Below are 23,043 nucleotides of genomic sequence, written 5' to 3' on the forward strand. Positions count from 1 at the left end.
AGTGTGAGTGTGGGTGAGGGTGTGTGTATGCATGCGTGAGTATGTGTGCAGTATGAGTATTGTGAGGGGTGTGTGTGTGTGTGTGTGTGTGTGTGTGTTTGTGTGTGTGTGTGTGTGTGTAATTACAGGTAGTTGCTAAGAGTCAACCTTTATTATCATTCTGCAGAAGCCTTATATACCTTATTTGATGCAGGGTTTCTCACTGACCTAGACAGAACTCACAGATTTCTCTAAACAGGATGGCCAACAAAGCAAAGGATCTTCCTGTCCCTGGTTTCCAGGTGCTAGGATTATAAGAGCATGCCTCTCTGCCTGGCTTTTTTTAAAAACAGGAATTGAACTCAGGATTGTATAGCAAGTACTCTGTGAACTTAGTCATCTCCCCAGCATTCTAATAAACCACTGCAGCCCATCAAGACAGTATTTGACTCATTTCAGAACACTACTCCCATTTTTTGTTATGATAAAATGTATAGAATAAAATTCATTATTTTAAGTGTTCAGTTCAGAGACATATAGCATTGTTCTACAGCCACCTCCTCCCTCCACAATGTTTTTTCTTCTCTCTAAACTGAACATCTGTACCTATCAAATAGATAATAATTCTCCCTTCTCCTTTCCATGCAGCCTCAAGCAATTGTCCATGTACTCTCGGTCTCCCTGACTTTGACTACTCTAGCTATGTCATACAGGAAGAACCAGTCAGCCTTAACAAAGAGTTTCATTGTATCCATGAGCCCTGCGAGACAAGCACGGGTGTTAGATTGTGTAAACAAGAGGGTGAGCAAAGAAAGGCGCTGTGCTTACGTGTGAAAAGACGTGCTTGTCCACTTTCTGCCAAAGCCAGTTTCACTTCACTCCTGTGAAAGATCTATAGATCCAAGGACAAGCTTGAATTCTCAGTTTCTGGGAGACCATGGCTGAGAGAGATTTCCCTTTCTGACTAGTCAGCACTGTTATGAGCGCTCATATTTCCTCCCTGGGGTGGATGCTGTACTCAAAGAGATTTGCCTCTCTGCAGCCTGACATTCAGAGATCATCCACAGCTGCTGCATATCTGGGAGCTCCGCAACCTCATCTTTGGCTCTGAGTAGCCATTGTGAGAGCAGGTACCTGACCAAGGTTTGGCCCAGGGAAATTCCTTCCATGAGCCACCATGAAAAATAACTCAATACTTGGTGGGTAAGAGATTAAATGTTAGTGTTCTCCACAAAAACTCACACTGTAATGCTAAGGAAGAAAGTGCCATTCAGAAGGTGGATCTTAGGTGATTAGATGGTGAGGGTGAAGCCTCCAAGAATGAAATCCCCACACTTACAAAAGAGGAAACTTCTCTTTTCAACATGTAAAGGTGGAATATGAGCACAACATTATTTTTCCTTTATTTTATCTTTGAAACAGGACCTCACATAGCAAATGCTGGCTTTGAACTTGCTATGTAGCCAAGGATGACTTTCAACTTCTAATCTTCCTGCCTCTACCACCTGAGGACTGGTATTACAGGTATACACCACCACATCCATTTTTTAAATGTACTGGAGATCTAACCCAGGCCTTCCTGCAGTGCATGCTGGGCAAAGGCTCTTTCTTAGGGCTTTGATAAGAGACTGGTCATCCAGGCACCTTCCTCTTAGACTACCAATATCCAGAACTGTGACAAAAAAAAAAAAAAAATGAACCTTTGTGGGTTATACGCCAGGTTGGGGGTGGGGAGACAGTCAGCTGGAGGGATAATGGGAACTCATTACTGCATCATGGGATTTGTATTTTGAATGTTTTCCTCCCGATATTCTGTCTGTTCCTATTAACAGCTCTCAAGAGGTTGCAGACTCATTCCCAGTCAATGAGGTAAGCTCCAGGCCAGTGAGAGACCCTATCTCTAAGATATCAAGGTACATGGTTCCTGAAGAACATCATCATCACCTGACACTTTTTCCTATTCTTCATTCACATATACATACATACATCCGAATACCTGTGAACACACACACACACACACACACACACACACACACACACACACACATTTCTTTTTCTTTTTCATTCTATTATATTAAAGCAAATGCAGAAACATGTAAAAGTGGATTCCATCTCACATAATCTTTCACTAACCTATTTCATTCTTTAAGCAATGATAATAAAGCCTCCAAAAACATAGGAAGGAAACTCATCTTTTTTTTTTTTTTGAATGCTTGAAAATAGTTTTAAAAATCCTTTGTGTCTTGGGGAATATTATTTTAAGGTGTGTTACTTTTGTTTATGTCACATTTGTTTAACTCTGTAAAGCTGTGTTACTGTGCCTGTCTGAAACACCTGATGTTCTGATAAAAATCTGAGCAGCCAATAGTGAGGCAGTAGAAAGGATTGGCAGAAGGCTAGGTATTGGTGGCGCACGCCTTTAATCCTAGCACTCAGGAGGCAGAGGCAGGCAGATCTCTGTGAGTTCAAGGCCAGCCTGGTCTATAGAGTGAGATCCAGGAAAGGAGCAAAGCTGCACAGAGAAACCCTGTCACACAAAACAAAAAGAAAAGAAAACAAAAAGGGTAGGCAGGACTGGAAGGCAGAGTGAAGAATCAGATGAAAAATCTGGGAAGAGAGCAGAAGAAAGAACGAGAGAGGGAGGAGGACAACAGGGGCCAGCCACCGAGCTATTAAGCCAGATGTGAAGTAAGAAGGAAAAAAAAAAGGTAAAAATGGAGATCTTACCAAAAGCAATCTACAGATCCAAAGCAATCCCCATCAAATTACCAACACAATTCTTCACAGATCTGGAAAGAATAATACTCACATTCATGTGGAAAAACAAAAACCCCAGGATAGCCAAAAGAATCCTGAACAATGAAACAACACCTGGAGGCATCACAATCCCTGACCTCAAGCTCTACTATATAGCTACTGTAATAAAAACAGCTTGGTACTGACATAAAAACTGACATGTGGACCAATGGAACCGAATAGAAGACCCTGACATTAACCTGCACACCTATGAGCATTTAATTTTTGACAAAGAAGCCAAAAATGTACAACAGAAAAATGAAAGCATCTTCAGCAAATGGTGCTGGCATAACTAGATGTCAATGTGTAGAAGGCTGCAAATAGATCCATATCTGTCACCGTGCACAAAACTTAAGTCCAAGTGGATCAAAGACCTCAACATAAATCCAGTTACTCTGAACCTGAGAGAAGAGAAAGTAGGAAGTACTCTTGAATGCATTGGCACCGGAGATCAATTTCTAAATATAACACCAGTAGCACAGACACTGAGAGAAACAATCAATCAATGGGACCTGTTGAAACTGAGAAGCTTTTCTAGAGCAAAGGACACGGGCAACAAGACAAATCAACAGCCTACAGAATGGGAAAAGGTCTTCACCAACCCCACATCTGACAGAGGGCTGATATCCAGAATATATAAAGAACTCAAGAAATTAGACATCAAAATGCCCAACAGTCCAATTAAGAAATGGGCTACAGAACTAAACATAGAATTCTCAACAGAGAAAGTTCAAATGGCTGAAAGACATTTAAGGAATTGCTCAACATCCCTTATTATCTGGGAAATGCAAATCAAAACGACTCTGAGATACCACCTTACACCTGTCAAAATAGCTAAGATCAAAAACACAGAAGACAGCTTATGCTGGAGAGGATGTGGAGCAAGGGGAACTCTCCTACACTGCTGGTGGGAATGCAAGCTTGTATGGCCACTTTGGAAATCAATATAGTGCTTCCTTAGAAAATTGGGAATCCATCTCCCCCAAGACCCAGATGTAGCACTCTTGGGCTTATACCCAAGGAATGCTCAATCATACCACAAGGGCATTTGCTCAGCTATGTTCATATCAACATTGTTTGTAATAGCCAGAACCTGGAAACAACCTAGATGCCCTTCAACTGAAGAATGGATAAAGAAAATATGGTACATATACACAATGGAGTACTATTCAGTAGAGAAAAACAATACATCATGAGGTTTGCAGGCAAATGGATGGATCTAGAAAAAATCATCCTGAGTGAGGTAACCCAGACTCAGAAGGACAAATATGGTATGTACTCACTCATAGTAGGATACTAGAGGTGAAACAAAGATGACTAGACTGCTACACAACTCCAGAGAGGCTACCTAGAAAACGGGACCCTAGGAAAGACACAGGGATCGCCCAATGACAGTAATGGATGAGATCTACATGAACAACCTGGAACAACAGTGGGAGTAATGAAGGGCAAGGTTTGAGGGTAAGAAAGCTTAGGGGATCAGGAGATCCCAGCTGGATCAAGAACAGAAAGGCAGAACAAGGAATAACAAACCATGATAAATGATGACCACATGAGACCAGGAATAGGCAGAGTGCTGGAGAGGTCCCCAGAAATCCACAATGATACATCCTCTGTAGACTCCTGGCAATGGTTGAGAGAAATCCTGATCTGACCTAGTCTGGTGATCAGATGGCCAAACACCCTAATGGTCATGCTGGAACTCTCATCCAATAACTGATGGAAGTGGATGCAGAGATCCTCAGCCAGGTCCCAGGTGGAGCTCCAGGAGTCCAATTGTCAAGAAAGGGGATTGACTGTAAGAGCGTGAATTGTTGAGACCAAGATTGGAGTGGCACAGGGACAAATAGCCAAATGAATGGAAGCACATGAATTATGAACCAAAGGCTGTGGAGACCCTAGCTGGAGCAGGCCCTCTGGATAAGTGAGACCATTGAATAGCTTGAATTGTTTGGGAGGCATCCAGGCTGTGGGACTGGGACCTGTCCTTAGTGCATGAGCTGGCTGTTTGGAACCTTGGGCTTACACAGGGACACTTTGCTCAGCCTGGAAGGAGGGGACTGGTCCTGCCTGTACTGAATCCACCAGGTTTAAATGAATCCCCAGGGGAGTCTTGGCCTTGGAGGAGATGGGGATGGGGGGAAGGTGGAGGCGGAGTCAGGAAGGGGGAGGACAGGGGAACCCATGGCTGATGTGTAAAATTAAAACACAAATGAAAAAAAATTATCTCATTCACTTCTGTTGTCCCAATTCTTCACAAATATTATCTCCTCCTTTGTTCTTATTCCTTCCTATTTCTCTGTAATTCATTCTAGACTGAGCAATTTAGGAATTTTGGAAATGACCTATCTGACAAACTTAATTCCCTTGTAGCGAGTTTGATTGTTCACATAAGACAGTTTTGTGTAGCTCCAGCTGGCCTCAAGGTCACTATGTAGCCAGATATGACCTTGGACCTTTGCTCCTAATACTCCTTCACTTCCTGAGGAATATTGCAATTATAGGTGTGTACAACCATGCCTTGTTTGTTTGGGGCTGAGGATCAATCCCAAGGTGTTTGTGCATGCTATGAAGTCATTTACCAACTGAACTACATTAAATCATCTTCAGTTTTTATTAATAAGTCTATGTCCACCAGATGACTCATAAACACAAGTGTAAATGAACACTATATAGAGACAAATCTACTCCAGCAGAATGTACATCTGCTCTTTCAAACAAAGTTATAGTGTAATTAATGGTCCTCTAGATGAAGGAAGAGTAGGCAAGGTAAGACATAAATACAGGTGCTGTGAGTGAACACTGAGAAAGAATCAACAGGGATATAGATTTCCTGGGAGATGCTGAAGTCAGGATGGTTCAAGATCATTTTACCAAATCAGTGAGGTTGCTCATGTGCACTGTTGTGCCTGTTTGCAGTTCAGTATGAGTCAGTTAATCATGAAAGAACCCAAGACACTACTTTGAGCTACACTGAAATCAATAAACTTGGAGAGTAGGAGTTTTTCCCCCCCATGGGTCATGTTTGCTAGGAGTTAATGATCCAAGAAATCAGAGTGGGCACTCAGGGATTAATTACTTGACTCCTCATTAACCCAAGAACAACACAGCAAGATTTATTTGTGTTACACACAAAATGATACAAAATTCTTTCTTTATTAAATATACAGTATTCACAGGTAAGTCATTCTTCTGTACAGCAAAAAGCATAGAAAACAAAGAATTCTAAGGCTAACTTTAACTTTCTCCATACAGTGTATTAAGACATGTTACATGGTATACAAAACAGACGTGGGATGAGGCAACATCACTTGGAACTGGGAATTCTGACACAGGAACAAAAACTATAATAACCAAAGAAACAAGGAGTCTCCAGCTAATCCCCAAGGATATGGTCTGCTTTGCCTCTGTTGTGCTTTTATCAAAGAAAGCCTGTACATATCATTCATATATGTATATAAGAATGATATATATATGTATATATATAATTTATACTTTGTTAATTATTTGCTAAAGACAATCTCCCTGACCTCTCATTTTTCTAAAGAAAGTTCCAGAAAGGCTCTAATTTCTAGGTTGAAATGGACATGGTATTTCTTTGTCTTAGGGATTTGGGAATCCCATGAACTAAATGTGAATTGTTCCTTGTTTTATAGGATGTAGTTAGAATGCATCATGTGTCTTCATTTGCCTATGTTTTATCTTCCTGCCATAGGTTAGCTATCTGTGGGAAATGCCTGTTTAAGACAACATAGGCTATTGGGAATCCTATCTATTAACAAGGTAAGTAGAAATTATTGACATTGATCCTCACCAAATATGAAGTCCTTCTCATAATATAAATACACTCTTTTAAGCAAGGTGTGATAACTTACTTTTTTTGCAAGAGTATTTAAGGCAGGACAAGGTCACACTGGTTGCTGCTGCCATTCAAAGAGAAGAGTTTATGCTACTTCATATACATCCTTTGGGATATGGCAGACTACAACGTGAAAGTGTACCTAGTCAGAGCTCCATTCATATTATCCTGTAAGGTTGTAATGAAATGGCTCCATCTGGGGAGGCTATTCAATGTCTTCAGGGTGACAGAGGCCTGTCCTGCATACCCAGTGCCTTTTTCATGTCCTCTGAGATTTACCACTGGGATCTGAAGCATAGCATAGTCTCATACTCATGAAAATATGACCAGGCTTTAATCACTGGCACACATCACCTATTTCATAACTTGGGAATAGCATCCTCCTTTTAACCTGCTATTTGATGCAAGCTTTACTTCTGTGCTGAGTGGCAGCAAGGGAAGAGTGTTCTCAGAGTGTCAGGTGGTGGCTTTCTGAAGTATACACTGTAGGTGATAGAAAGCATCATGCCTTTCTATCATTATGGCATGCCAATGGATGGCATGACCAAGGGAGGGAAAATAAAGGCCAATAGACTCATTCCAATATTTTAGGACTTCTATCCATAGCATATCTAAATAAGGGCAATGGACCTGAGAATCTTGTCCATAGTTTATTTTACTTTAAACTGTCATCTGGGTGTTCACCCTGGGCAGATAAAAACACTGTGGCGATAATTCTAAACCATCCCTGGACTATATTAGTGAAACATAAAACTTGAAAATCACAGGAGTATGATGAAAATGCCATGTAAAGATGAGTAAAACATTTCTCATGCAGGGCCTGTAATATTGCCTCTTCCCTAAGGTGTAAGACAAATTCATGAAACAGTCTCCTGAGTTCGGAGCCAGGAAAGTGGGGAGAGGAACCACCCTTATTTCATGGTGGAAGCTCTGGCCCTTTTAATCTCCAGCAGCCAGTGTTCGCCCCATGAATACCCTCTCCCTCCTTGACAAGCTCCCATCAAATCTGCTTTAATACAAAAGCCCACTGTTACCTAAGCTGCTTGTGTCCACTTCACCACTTTGTAGACAATAAACTTTACAAATGACAGAGGGCTAGCTTACACAGTACACTGTTTCACTACTACATGTGCTTCTCACTTTCCCCCAGAGTACCTTAGTGCAAGATAAGAGGGTTGAAATTACTGAAAAACAGCAAAACAATCATTAGAACCTTGTATGCGTCATTTAAAGACACATACACAATTTCCAACATAAAGTGGTCATACTTTCTCTTCCTACAAAGTCGGTATGCATATAGTTCTCTGTATAATGTTTGAGGAACAGCTCTATTCATTTTTACTTGTGTGTGTGTGTGTGTGTGTGTGTGTGTGTGTGTGTGTGTGTGTGTGTTGTATCTTCTCCCCTTTTAGGTTCATCAACTATTTAGAATTTGTGAACACAGAACTGAGAAAGAACAACAACTAACATTTTCAAAATCAATGACTTGAGGAAGACTGGGTGAGGCATGAAGAGAAGTGAAGAAAGCCCCTCAAACTGGTAAAGAAGTGATTCAGATACACTGTGCATCTTTTAAAGAAAACATTTCCAATCTGCATGAGAGACATGACACAGCATTCAGGCATGCTTCAAGAACTCAAGCATGTTTGAGTTTGTCCATACCATCCTTCCATTAACCTCCTTTGCTACTTGCAGGGCCAACATGCTTCTTTATTTGTTTAGTTGAAATGTGGCCTATGGGTCAGTAGATGACAAAGCAAACCCAACAACAGCTTCAGAAAGTAATGAGCGGCAGGATTATTGAGGCACCTCAAGAGCCTCTTGACAGACTGCTGTTGCAGTGAGGTTGACGGATTGTAGTTCTGGGGAGTTCAAAAGAAGTGAAGCAATTGGTAGACAAACAAACCAAGCATGAGTTCCCCAGGCTTGGTGCCCAAGTCCATGGAAACCATGGGGAGGTTATGAACATAACTTCTTAATGTGAGTCTTCTAATTGAGGTGATATTGTGTGGAGAGAGAGCATGCATGGTCTTCAGGGTTGGAAACATTCATGTAGAACACAGAAGTTTGACCTCATTTAGATGGACACCACATCAATTAATTATTAACACAATAGATAATTTCTAGACCCAGAGATTTACTTAAATATAGTCAAATGTTTCTTTAGGGCAGAATGGGGAGTGTTAAAAATGGCAGAATACCAACCAGCGGAAGGGAGACCTAAAAGAGCCATGGCCATAAATGAATATCCACCAAAAAAGTGAAATCAGAGGAGGGAGAAATTAGAGACTGCTCTTTTCTCTCCAGTCTTTACACAGGTCTGCCATACAAAGAGGTCACACATGTGGAAAGCATGAACTGGAAATGATATGAGATCATAGAGAATTTAGCACCCTTTCCAATATATCTGACATAGGCAGGATAGTGGTCCACACTTCGGCATAATTAGGTGGTTCTCTGTGAGTTTACAATAGAGAGTCTCAGACCTGTCAGGGCTACCAAGTAAACCCTCTTTAAAGAAAGTGTATCAGATACAGGGACCTTTGTTCTTTCTCTGTCCAAAGAGTCCATTGACCACCCTCTACAGAAATATGTCTGCATGACCTTTGGGGAAGACAAACAAAGCAATTGTTTCTCTTAGAATTAATAAATAAGACACAAAATTATAAGAATTGCCCCAAAATGCATTGACTTTTAGAACCCTCTGGAAAGTGGTTTGCAAATTATCTGTGCCTAAGTCCTTGCTCTCTGCTCCCTTGTGCTGTGAGCACACTTTTGTTGCTGTAAGATTGCACTTTAAGTGCACAAGGACAGTAAATATTTGTGTATCTAACAGAATACTCGGGAGTCAGATGTTTCACATATGTCATATGACTGAATACGGGAAAGAGAACTGCATACTCATTTAGCTGTGGTCCTACTTCTTCTATGATATATTAGTCAGGATTCTGACAAAAGTTGAGAATTGAGATAGTGCCACTTCTGATTTCTAAAGAGAATAAAGTTGTAAAATATCAGCTCCAGAGTTCTTTAAATGAACATGAACTAATCTATTTATAAAATAGATACACAGAAAATGACAAATATCTATTTTCCTGGCCTAAATCTTGGAGAAAACAGAGCAGTCTACCCTATGCATGGACTGAATATCACAGCTGTTGCTAAATGTCTTTTAGGGTAAGCAAACATACAGTTGCTTGCATTAATAGATTTGTTCAGTGGAATAATAGCAATGAAATAGCACCTTAGGATGGGAAATTATACAGGTGTTTTGGATTTTACTGTAAAGGCTGATATTCCACAAATTCTTTTTGTAAACATCAGGCATCAATGACTGAGAATATAATTATACTCTAGGAGGCATCACAAAACCTGTATCCCATTGAGGAAAGTGGCAGCTAAAGGAGGATTTGAACACTCTTCCCCTTGTTTTGGGTTGTAATCATTTGAAAGTGGAGAAGACAACTGAATAATTGCATAAACCAAACAGATATTGCCACCAACTCTGAAACATACTCCTGCTTCTAGCTGTGATGTGTATTCAGCATAGTAGATGGAGAGTGCTAGATTTTTCACCTGGTGTGTGTTGTGGGTTATGAAGAAATTCCCATTTCACCCTGAGACTACTTATGATAATACACCACCTCGGCATACATCCGCCATTTGGTTCACATGCCCAGTGTCCTGGTATTCATGGCCTGCACATCCAGGGATGAAGCCAGTAGAATGTGGGCTATTCAGAGGGCAGAGACTGGCATCACACATTTCCCTACATGATTATCTCTAAGTTCATACTTGTGCATGAAGGAACCATACATATTGATTTGTCTTGTACTTCCATGTTTATCCAGTCATATCATGCCAGAAAAATATGGTGCTTGCTTCTGAGGATTCCAGTTAGAAAGTGTTTCAGTGTGGTTACTCTCCCTCACCTGTTGTTTCATTATTAGAGGTATTTAGGGCTAAATCTCAGCATGACTTTCATTAATGGAGGCAGGGAAATATGCAGCCAAGCAAACGGGATTTATACAAGCTTTTATAGAGCCAAAAAATTCAAAAGTAGAAATTAGAAAACAGGGAACGAAGGGAATAGGGAAATAGACTTTCAGTATCTCTCATTTTATTACATGGTTATTTGTCATATGAAAGATAGAAAAATTAAAACAGACATATTTGTTAGAATTGCTTTAGAATAAGTTCAGTAGCAAAAGGATAGCAATATCCTAAAGGAGGAAAAGGGTGTGTAAGAATTCATAGAAAATTTTAAGGAAAGAACTTGTATTTAGGACAGTATCTCAGAGTTGTGGACTGTGATGCCTCACCTAATCCTTACCTCTGTAGCTCTGCAAGGGAAGAAAAGGTACAGATGGGAACCTGGATAAAGACAGTGAGGATTTCACTGTGAACCTCTTGTCCAGGGAAGTGCTGAACAATCAGAAGTTCTCTAAGATGGATGACCTAATGGCTGTCAGGGCACCTGCTTTGCAAATCAGGTCTGCCCTACGAAGAGAACTGACAGGGATCTTGCTTCTAGCATTCCCTAAGTCCTAAAGTGTTTGGGTTGTCATTTTTCCCTTGTCTTTATTCCACGGTGATCCAAGGGCAGAGTTAAAAAATAATCAGGATTACCCACCATGGACAAATTCAAGATGCCCTTTTGAAATAACTATATGCTTTTCTACCAAAAGAATGCCAAGCTGGAGGCACAGGCACCTTTGTATACATGGGTGTAGACTCTGAAATGTGATGTGATTCACAAACTAAGGGCTTCCTTCAAATCCCCTGAGCTAGAGGTGGCCACGCTGCCACACACAAAAGCCAGGCTCTTGCCTCTTGGAAAAGAGCTCAGTTGTCAGTGAACTAATAACATGTATTCTAGAATGTGAATCCTGCTTCCCTGCACATTCTGTCTTTACTGGAGCTTTCTGGAGTGGATGGCTGGGGATAAATCAGCTGGATATTTCTTATTTTTCTTGCAGCTCTTTCCCTTATGTTTTTCTTTCTTTCTTTCTTTTCCAGTTCTCCTCCAAGATGAGCTAAGAGGGCCTAAACATTTTTCATGGAACGAATTTAGACTTTTATTTGAATTCTGTTTGTGCTGCCACAAAATAGACATGTGTATATTTTTTCTTCAGTATAACAATCTGAGGAATAACCTAGCTAACACATTGTAGTAAAGTGGAGAAGGCAGTTGTAAAGTTCTGGGAGCAGCTACTTCCTCACAGCTTTTTTGAAGACTCCTGGTTTCAGGGTACTGAATCCATGCCTCATACCAGAACAGCAAGAGAGACACAAAGTAACTGCTCACTGTTCCATATATAACTCAGTAAATGCTCAGTTATGCCATATTGGAAAGTACTGAAACTCTATGGAAAAGGTGATGCATGGAGTAGGGGAATACTTATGGTGTCAACATTAAACTAACACAGGTGTCTCCGGTTGCTTGTAAAATGCTACCAAAACAAGCAGGCCAGAAGAGTCTCCCTCTGCTCTGGGTCCCCCAGTTGGGTGCTCTTATAATCTAGACTCTCTAAATACAGTCTCTTTGTTTTTATGGGTGTTATGAAGGGCTCCCACATCAGACAGATGTATAGTCTCTCTCCCTGAAGCACCAAGTTTTCCTGTGCCCACATGGAGTCAGAGTCTTCCAGATATTTAAGTCCTAACTGGAGAAGGCTACAGGCAGGACACATGACTGTGACCTTGCCAGGGGTCTCACACTCACTGAGCTCATTGGTCTTTAATTGGTGTCTTAGGAAAAATGTCCTGGTTACTTTACAAATAACTGCTTCAGCCACAAAAAAAGAAAAGAAGCAAAATAAAAATTAATAATAAATGTCTCTAAGACTGGTTAGATGATGTCTGCTTTAGAAGAATTTCTTTGTGTCATAACATCTCCCAACCTCCCTACCCTATCACAAGGGACATAAAAAGAACAAACATTGCTTTCTCTGGGTGGATTTACTTCATTCCCTCCTGCTCTATTGGACTCCCTAATAAACTCTGCTTAAAGGATGATCTGACTCTGTCTGTCTGTCTCCTCTCAGGCTACAGTACCTACCAATATGGTATGGGGCAGCATGTTGGAGACAATTGTTAAAGCCAATGTCACAGAGCTCAAGTCTGAAGAGATCTGGCAAGAGCAAGTGCCTGAGAAACTGCGGAGTGAAGTTTAGAAACCACAAACACCGAGTATGCATGTGTACACACATGTTCTTCCTTGTTCACAAGAGTGAACTCTGTGTCTCCAGTGCTCACTTTCACAATGATGCATATGTCAGTGAAGCACAGTAGCTATTGCTCCCTGATCTCCTGAGCTGGGTGAAGGAGATCAATGCTCTTGGTGGACGCAGGTGTTTTCCAGAAAATTAATGGTGAAAGAGAGAAAGAGAATACCTAAATTAAAAGAGAAGAGAAAATAAGGGGGGGAACCCACAAAAAAGAGGACCAGGTGACCCTGTGGCGTCTCAGATGAAATATTCCCGTTTGCACTCGCTGGCTGTGTTTTGCAAGTCAATGTCATTTCTAAAGGAACTGTCCAAGTTCTCTGGGTATTCCTTCTCCTTCATCTGATTGGTGCGGTGTGACTGCTTATGCTGATAGAGGAAGCGGGTCATGATGCCGACGATACAAAAGGTGACAAATGTCACCACTGCTATGACACCTGTAGGGAAAAGAGGGGACAGAGATGAAAGCTGTCACTGAGAAAATTCAGTCTAGACAAGCACATACTTTGGAGGAAAAAACAGCAAAACAAACACAGATCTACTCTGTATGCAGAAATAAAGGCCTGCTGAGAAGCCCTTGACCTGCAGTTTCAACAAAACTTCCTGCAAGCAGAGTAATGAGGGAGAAAGGCTTTTTCTCTACAAAGTTATGATGATGACATAAGAATAAACATGGAGTTAGAACCACACAGGGTCTGTGTGGTTTCTGAGTTGTTTGCGTTCATTGCTAGGGATCAAATCCAGACTTCTGAGATTAAAAATACACGAAGCCTTGCCAGGAATCCCTTGATCTAAATGCCACCACCACCACCCACCCCTCTGTGTGTGTGTGTGTGTGTGTGTGTGTGTGTGAGTGTGTGGAGGTGCTTGGCTGCCATAGCACTTGCATAGATGTCAAAGAACAACTTAGGAGTCTGTTTTTGTCTTCTACTTGTTTTGATGCAAGATTTCTCTTGCGTTCTCTGCCATTTCTCCATTCTGGGATATATTGTGAGACCTTATTTCAAAATAAATAAACAAAAAAAAATCAAGCCACTAAGCAAAAAACAATATGCACACAAAATTAATAATTAATAGTGATAAAACATTTAAGTTTTGGTCACTAAAAATAATTTTATTTATGATAAAGTTTACATATTTGCATATTTCATATTTTCTAAGTTGTTGGTTATTGTTAATTACTATTTATGTGAATAGATATCAGAAAATTAGATATATAGACCTATCTTCCACCAAATTTTTAAAAGTTGTGACCATAACTAAGACCACTTACATTGTCATTTATTCTAAGATCATTGTGTCACATGTTTCCCAACTATTTTAGAACAAGGCAAAGTAAAATATTCAAAGTTGATAGTCTGGTCTAGGTGGCAACGAATGAATCTGAAGCATGAACTAGAGCTTTACAATGTGGCAGAGGTTGTCTGTGTTCTGCTGCTGGTTTGAAGGAGCTATTGTAAGCTGGAAGCTGGGCAAGCTTCCCAGGATGTCCTGTGGGGCTGTGATAACCTTCCCATTCTTAGAAAGACTCAGTGGAGCTTGCCAATGAGTGGGGAAGGCAGAACCTACAGTCTTTCCTCATCAAATGAAAACTTACAGGAAGAGGGAGAGTTTTAAAATTCTCTGTGACATGTACTGATTTCAAAGAAAAATCAGGTTCAGTTCTCTTCCCTGGAGAAGGCATTCAGCTCACAAGGATGTTTTGAGTATTTCCCTAAGGAAAGGTCATGGTTTTCCTGCTCTGGGATGCTGCTGTGGTAGCGTCCTTCTGTTCCCATTTTTCTTTGGAACCAGCTTCTGTGCTGTCCCTGCTGCCTGCTTGCCTATCTCCTTCTTAGCCGTTCTGCTCATTCTAGGAAGGCAGTAACTATATCTCTCATCCTGTATCTCTGTGTTTAGTACAGGTCTGACCCAGAACTGGGGCTAATTAAATAGAAGTGAAATGATGACTCCTGCCGACTTTTAAAGAACTCCATCTGGTGTGAATTCATTCGTCCCAGCTGCCAGAAGGCAGAGATGAGGCACCTGCTATGGTTATAAGTCACCAATGGAAATGGAGTTCCATATCCCAAGCATCTTACATTAAACAAAACTTGGGAGTCATTCCATGTTGCAAGACCCAGATGGGAACATCAAATTCCTGCAGGCATTAGACAAGAGTGATGCAGGGTGAGTCCAACACATAGCTCAAGAACTGTAAAGCAAGGGAAGGTGGTGGGAGATGAGTTATAAGCAGAGCAGGCGAACTCTACATCCATAACCAGATAGGCTGCTGATTTGGAACTTCAGTCATGTGGCTTCACCCTGCTCGTTAGATCTAACCCAAATCACTCCATAAGGGAACACTGAAAACGGCTGCAGCTCCATCCAGCTGTTTGCCCCATTGTGACTTCTTTCCATAAGCGGTTTTATCACTCTGTTTTGTTTGTGCTTCAGAAGTGACAGCTGGATGCAATGAACAAGGTGCAGGTTGCCTGTCTGTGAGCTCAGATTCAGCTCCAGCTGCATGCTGAATTTGAGGCAGAATGAAGCCACAGAGCTGCTGGCACTGGAGGAGAGCCTGCTATTAATCTTTCACCATGCATAAAGAGGCTAAGAGCTTAACAGACAATGCCTGGTTCTGGGTGCTAGATGATCATGGGTAAGGAAGGCTTTAGGTACTTTTCTGTAGAGCACAGGATCATAGATATCTTTCCTGCTTTCAGTAATGAAGACAGGTTACCTCCAATGACTGCAGAGTCACTCCGGACTGCATTTGTGAGTGGCTCATGCTCATCTGTCTTTTCAAAGGGATCTAGACAGAAAAAAAGACCAAAATGTAACTTTTGCTCTTCATTCAACCACAGGGAGAGCATACTCAGTGTACAACTGTGCAGTGTAACAAGATTCCTACAGTGAGATATGAACTGGCATTTTGAAAGGAACCTAAATAAATGACATTTAAAATGATGAGCTGAGTTCAACTTCAGAGCACACATTAAAAGCTGAATTCTGGGGCTCCAATCTGTAATCTCAGCTAGAGAGTAGCTGGTCACCTATGCAGATCAGGTGCAAGGGAGCCTGTGCCTCTGAAACACAGTGAAGAAGAGATCAGACACTCAAAGCTATGTCCTCTCAACTCTACACACTTCATGACATGTGCATACACGCACTTCATAAATATTTAAAAATGAATAAAATGTCCTGCTTACAACCCATAATTCATGTCCTCATTAGTTTCTAAGGAAGGTGTGAGAAGCCTTGAGCTGGTGAGGCTGGTGCCTGGCCCATGTACCTTCAGTCACCCCTCATCCTTCTCTGCTTTGATGGAGAGTTCCTAGGAATGACAGCTGCCTTTTACTTGAAGCACACTTTCCCCTGTGCCTCAGTGTCCTCTTCAGCTGTATGAGGACCCGAGTCTACTGACAAGGACGGCCAAAAGAACTGGAAGAATTAACACCTCAGAGCATCCCTCACTAGAAGAGCAGCTGTCCAGGGTCTACTCTTAACCTCTGAGCCATTGCTGTAGCCCAATTTATTTTTCTTTTGAGACAGGGTCTCATACATCCCAGGCTGGGCTTTTACTTGCTGTGTAGTGGAAGGTGACCGTGAACTTGCCATGTAATAGAGGATGGGAGGCAGGGGGAAGAAAACATTGAGAGCAACAGAGAGATAGGAAGCCGTGAAGTGAGGGAGACAGGGAGGAAGGAAGGAAGGGGTGGATGGAGGAAAAGGGCAGAGAAAGATATAGCGAGGGACAGAAGAAAAGAATGAAGAAGAGGATAGGTGACGTGCCCTCATAGGCCTGGGCCTGGTAATGTGGCTCTGCCAGGCTTTGCCCTTCCCCCTCTACTCTCCCTTGTAAACTGTAGGTTACATCCCAAAAGCTAGCCACCAAGCCCTGTTGCCTTATTTGGACATTTTCCTATGCCAGACTCATTCCTGAGGATGACTATCGAAGTCCAGGAATCAAAAGCCCCCTTCGGTTCACTTCCTTAACATGGTCAATCAAAATATACCACCATATGCTAGCCCGTTCTAACACAGACCTCCCCCTTTTCTCTTCTTAAAAATCACACCTGCAAGGTCATTGATGCTGTTTTGCTGCCCGAGTCAGAAAGCAGCCGCTTTTTTCTTCACTGTTGGAACCCATTTAGGTTTCTGAGTAGCTTTACCCAGGTCCGCATAGAGAGGATGATTGGGCCACACGCCTCAGTGCAGGTGTCTGAGGTGGTCTGCACTTGGCTGTGCTGGGGGGAGGTCTTTTGATCCACCCCTTGCCATTCCTATAACAACCCTTTGGCCTAGTCCAGTACCATGAATGTATCAGGCTTTGCTGACTCCCCATGGAAGACCTTGCCTAGGAGGAGGTGGGAATGAGGGGTGGGTTGGGGGGGGTGTGGTGGGAGGGGAGAGGACAGGGAAATCTGTGGTTGATATGTCAAATGAATAGAAAAATCTCTTAATAAAACAAAGGACAGGGAAATCTGTGGTTGATATGTCAAATGAATAGAAAAATCTCTTAATAAAACAAAGGAAAGGAAAAAAAAAAAAAAACCTTTGGCAGAGCTAGTCAGAGCCCTATGTACTGAGGTCCAGGACCTCTGGAGGCTATCCTGTGTTTTCTTCTATCTTTTTCTTTCCCCTCTATCCTTCTAACTAATATGTTCTGCTGCTTCTACTCAAGAGTACTCTGGGGAAACGTGGGGGAGTAGGGTTGACCACAAATACGTTACCACTTAATAAAGGATTGCTCGGGTGAAGACAGGTGTTCGGATGTCTTTTGTGCCTAATCCAGGGTCTGGGAGAGGAGAGAGCCCCCAGCCTTGCAGGCCTCACTTCACTAGGGAAGGAGAAAGAGAGGGCTAAAGAGAAGGCAGTGGCAGGAAAACTTAAGAGGGGAGTCTGGGCCACAGGGATTCAGAATGAGACAGAGGGCAAATGGGAGGGAAGAGCTAGGAAGAGAGAAAGAGAGAGGGGGTGGGTGGGTGGGGAGACTGACAGGAAGGCAGGGAGGGAGGAAGGAGTCAGGAAGGGAGAGCAGTAAGGGGGGAATGGCAAGCCTTTAGGTATTCTACTTCCTGTGTCCTTACAGCCTCCTTACTCTGGCATACTTCTATGCCAAGCTTCTGTCCTGGAATTCCTCCTGCTTCTCCATGAATACTCAAATCTGAACTGTCTACAGTTAACACTGTTCCATTTTCTCCACAGATCATACTGGTTCTAACTTTGTTTAGACCGTGCTATACTTTTAACATTGTAAATAACATAGTTATGATGTTAACCCAGATTTCTCCATTTCTAACATGTTTTGGTGTTGATAGCTTAATACACATTAATTTACGTTATTAATTCTAATTCTTTAGTGTTTTCTAATGCTACAGAGAAAACATTTCAGATCTGCTTAGGTAACATTTTCAATAGTATGGTTGGTGATCAGGTTCTGCAAATTAGTTCTTATTACAGTGATGACATATTTCAAGAGTGTCTCCTTTTTAGAACTGATTGGCATTGAATATTATATTTTAAAATCAATCTTACTTTTAATTCTCCCTCCTTCAAAAATAAATGACTTAGCCTAAATGCATAAACACATCCAGGTATGTGTATCCATACATTCTCCACCTGCCATATACATACCATTTATCTGTCTATTTATTTATCTAGTACCATATCATTATCAATAATTTAATACTATATGTATATATATATATACATTTGCATATCTGTATCATATAAGGACTCCCATTTTTAAATATAATACTGGACATTGCTTGATGACTAAGCAAAGGTGAGTTTTCATCCAGTACTAAATATACTAGATCTCACCAAAAATATGTAACAATACTTACACATTGCCTTTGAAAAAGGCCTTCTGAATTTGTCAAAGAACAATCTGAATCAAGACTCTGTTGTTCCTTTTTCTATCTATGATATCAGTCTATAGCTGAATATTGATACATCAGAGTTAATGCTGTAAATTAATAATTTAAAACTTTTTTCCTGAATTTTATGACTCATTTGGAGACCTTGCTGGCCAGGGTATAGACATCTTTCCCAGATGTGAAACAACTTTCTTGGAGGTGGCACCATCTACCTGCAGGGGAGTTAAGACTGAGGGTGTTCTAAAAGGAAGTTCCTTAAGACTCAGCAAGTAAACAACCCAGCAACTCCCATAATTCCCTGAAGCTGACTAGATGTGGTAGTCAAGCTTATATAGGTAGTAAGGACAGATTAGAGACACTCTCATATCGGGCAAGTTGCCTGGAAGGTTCTCAGACCATCGAAGCTGCCTAAAAGAAGAGAAATTAAGGCTGCCTGTAAGAGGTACTCTCTGACCTACTGAGCTGCCTACACGTTTTGCAGTGTGCTCCAGAGTTTCAGCCTATATGAGCTATCACCCATGCTGGGATAGGCTTTGGAGATGAAGCTGTCTTTGAATCATTTCTATTCCTGTGTGTGACCCATCACCCATAGTCATGTAAACGGCCCCAACAAAGCTCATTCATTCATCACATTGGAATTTGGGGGTCTCCTAGTTTTGATCTGTCACTAGTTCTCTGTCTGAAGTTAAAGATATTTTTTCACATCTCCTCAGGAATAGTGTCGCACAGTGCTAGGCTAATTAATTCCAGGGAGAGTGAGTGATTTACACACAAGTATGCCTTGCACACACACAAACCAATCAGTTCACAGCCTTCATCCCCAACCACCCTGCTATTTGACTCACACTCACCAACTCAATGTGCCTCTTCATCAAACCCCAGAGACCATTCTGGGACAGCTAGAAATAATCGCCGTAGCACAGGTTTGTTCAAAATTACTCAACAGATCCAGCTCTAAAGAGCTCCAGCTTGCCTGCCTTGCCTCACTTCCTTCTAACAGAGGACACAATCAAGTCCTCAAGCCCTATTTCCCCAATTCCATTTATTGTGCTGGCTAGCCCCTATGCTTCTTTATATAGATCAGATAAATAGACAGACAGACAGACAGACATATAGATAGATAGATAGATAGATAGATAGATAGATAGATAGATAGATAGATAGATATAGATAGATTGTAAATGCACACACACATACACAGATATTTCCCTTATTCTGAGAACTATCAGTAATGAATCTTCTTTCTAACTTCCACACCTTGCCTTTTGATAACAGATACCCTGAGAGTGATAAGGAAGCATTTCATCGCCACAGACTTTGCCATCCCTAATGATTGATGGTGTTGGCACTTTTCATATGGCCACTTTTCATGTGACACTTTTATATTGGACATTTTTAGGTCACTTTGGAAAAATGTATATTTGGATGCTTTTTCTAATTTTGATGAGGTTATTTGTTTTCTGGATGCTGAGTTAAATCAATTAATATGTCTTGAAAATTGACTGTGAAGAGATAGAGTCCACAAATCTTTCCTCACATCCCACAGATTTTTTTTATCATTTTGCTGATCATCATTTGCTGTGCAGATCCAGTTCTAAGCTTCATTTTATTCACTCACTTACTTTTGCTTTCACTGTATATATTTAGTCATATCAATACATAGCATTTTCAAGACGAATAACAAGGATATTTTTACATCTTTCTGCAAATTTTAATTTCAAGGCTTTCAAGCCAATTAATGATTTCTATGTCAAGTATTTTCATAGAGTCAGACCATTTTCCAATTGCATGATTTTCTTGTAGCTCTCTAACCCCAAGTTCCTTATAAAAAGACTGTTCTTTCCCTCAATGCTTGCCAAACCAGGCTGATCACACATGCCTACTTTTATTTCTGCTCTCTAATCTATTGCCTTTGTCCTTATATCTGTTTCTATGACAGTATTATATAAATTTGATTATTGTGCTTTTCCGATATAATGTGAAGTCAGTGACTGTGATTCCTACAGCTGTCTATAACCCATGATCCTTTTAGTATTATTCACAATAGCCAAGATGTGGAGGCAACTTAAGTACCAATGGATGAGTGTGAAAAGAAATTGTGCTTCTACTCACATGGATATCACTCATACTCATACAAACACACATATACATACATATACATACTCACACAAACATACACTAGAATATTACTCAATCACAAAAAGTTGGTCTCTTCATTTAAAAAGAATGTGGATGAAAACATCCCATCAAGTGGAATAAGTCAGCCATAATAAAGAAAAGGAATTTATATTTTCACTAATATTCATAATCTAAAATAGAAAGTCAGAAACAAAACTGATAGCAATAGACAATGATATTTGACATTAGCTTGGGCTTTGCTGGTTAAAGAATACAATTTTTGTCATGAATAAACAAAATCATCAAATGAACAAATATATTTTTATGGTCAAATGTCCTCATCAAACACATAAGCACATACAGTGTAACTAGGTAAAATGATTATGTGCAGAATATGCACTTATGTATGTATGTATGTATGTATGTATGTATAATGTATGTATTTATATATGTGAATGATACATGTGTACAGGCTGGTATGGTATTCCATGATAGCCAGTGTGGAGGCAAGAGATTTATTCCTGATTTTTTTTAGTCATTTTTATTGGCAATTTTTGAGACTACATCTTTGACTGAATCTGGAAGTTGCTAATTCAGAGAGGTTGGCTATTTGGGAAGCTCCAGATATCTCTCATCTTTGCCCATGCACTGTGTTGCATTCACTGCCAAACCCAGCTTTTTAATCTGGTTGCTGGGGATTGAACATGGGTCCTCATGATTGTACAAGCATTTTAGCTATTGAGCCTTCTTTCTAACCCCTTCCTGCTAATTTGATAAAAACAACATCATATAATACATACAAATTATCACATTTTACATTTTATATGTCTATAATTTTGTTCCTTCTTCCTCCAAAATGCTAAAGCCTAACACTGAATTAATATTATCTAAGTCTGCATTCTGATGTTTTCATGCCCCCTAAATACTTTAATACTCATACCAGTTTCTACTTAAATAATAGTGATGCACTAATCCACATACATATTATATATAAGTACATGATATGTACTACATGGAACTACACATCAATTAATCATCACCTTAAACTAGAATTACATTAAATATATGTTAGTTAATTTTAATTCTTAATTTGTTAATTATTAATTTTCAATCAGCTAAATGCACAGGATCTATATTGTTAAATTTCATATTTAAAATGTACTATTAATTAAAGTAATTAATATTCTAGTGTTCATACCCTTCTTTTGTTTATTTTGATTTACCACTGTTTGTGTGGTGGTTAGTGTTAATAGTCAATTCTTTTTCAGAATCTAGAATCACCTGAGATACAGGCTGCTGGGTATGCTTGCCAGATTATCTTGATTTCTTAACTGAGGTGAGAAGACCTAACCACTGTGGTTGGCCCAACTCTCTGAATGTTATCCTGGACTGTATAACTGGGGAATGATCTGAATCCTGGCATTTGTACAGCATGCTCTGATTCCCGATTGTGTGTGTGCTATGACCAGCTGCTTCAAGCTCCTGTTGTCTTGATTCCCTGTTATGATGAACTGGATTCTTGAACTGCGAAACAGAATAAACTTTTTCCTTAATTTGCTTCTGTCAGAGTGTATTGTGAATTAAGATATGACCCATGAGAAACCAACTACAGTTTGTAACCACCTATGCAAGGTAAAGAGCTGAGTGCTACTTGCCAACCACTTAGCTCTATAAGACAGAAGAAGTGTTGTTAGTGATGAAAACTAAAGAGAACATCCTCTGGGAAGTACCTGATGAAGAATGCACAGTGGTCACTGCATTCATATCAGAGTCCACCATGGAGCCACAGTTGGATTCTGTCAAGGTCCCTTGGACAGTCACAGGTGCAATGCTGGCATGGCGGAGGGCTGCCTTCAATGGTGCTATGTGGTTGTATTGGACTGAAGAAAGGCATCCAACAAAACCCAAGGTGTTTGCTTTAGCAACTTCTGGATCCAACCAAAGGGTCTCTGAAATAAATGAAAAGAAACCACAGATCTTAGTTTTTTCAAATACTCTATGTGTTATCCTTGACCATTACCTAAAATGACCAAAACTTCCTTGTTATTCTCTGAATAAGGAAACCATACATATCTCTCTCTTTCTTGTTTCAACTCACACTTAATGCAGGCATTAACTAAAATGACTGAAACCTCCTTCTTATTCTCTGAAAAGAAACTATACATACCACTCTTTCTCATCTCAACTGCACATTTACTAC

The 23,043-nt window shown here is 40.5% G+C and overlaps 1 protein-coding gene across 1 annotated transcript in view; it reads right to left on the minus strand.

Moving 5' to 3' along the window:
• Nucleotides 1–5,912: 5,912 nt before the first annotated feature.
• LOC118592981 (contactin-associated protein like 5-1-like) overlaps nt 5,913–23,043 on the minus strand; it is a 934,683-nt gene continuing 917,552 nt past the window's right edge. The window contains exons 22-24 of the mRNA XM_036202117.1: nt 22,574–22,792; nt 15,584–15,655; nt 5,913–13,298 (exon numbers count right to left, since the gene is read on the minus strand). Coding sequence (XP_036058010.1) covers nt 13,102–13,298; nt 15,584–15,655; nt 22,574–22,792 — 488 coding nt within the window. The 3' untranslated portion in view covers nt 5,913–13,101. The remainder of the gene's footprint in view (nt 13,299–15,583; nt 15,656–22,573; nt 22,793–23,043) is intronic.

The sequence above is a fragment of the Onychomys torridus genome, chromosome 11 (assembly GCF_903995425.1).
Source record: "Onychomys torridus chromosome 11, mOncTor1.1, whole genome shotgun sequence".
Taxonomy (NCBI): Eukaryota; Metazoa; Chordata; class Mammalia; order Rodentia; family Cricetidae; genus Onychomys; species Onychomys torridus.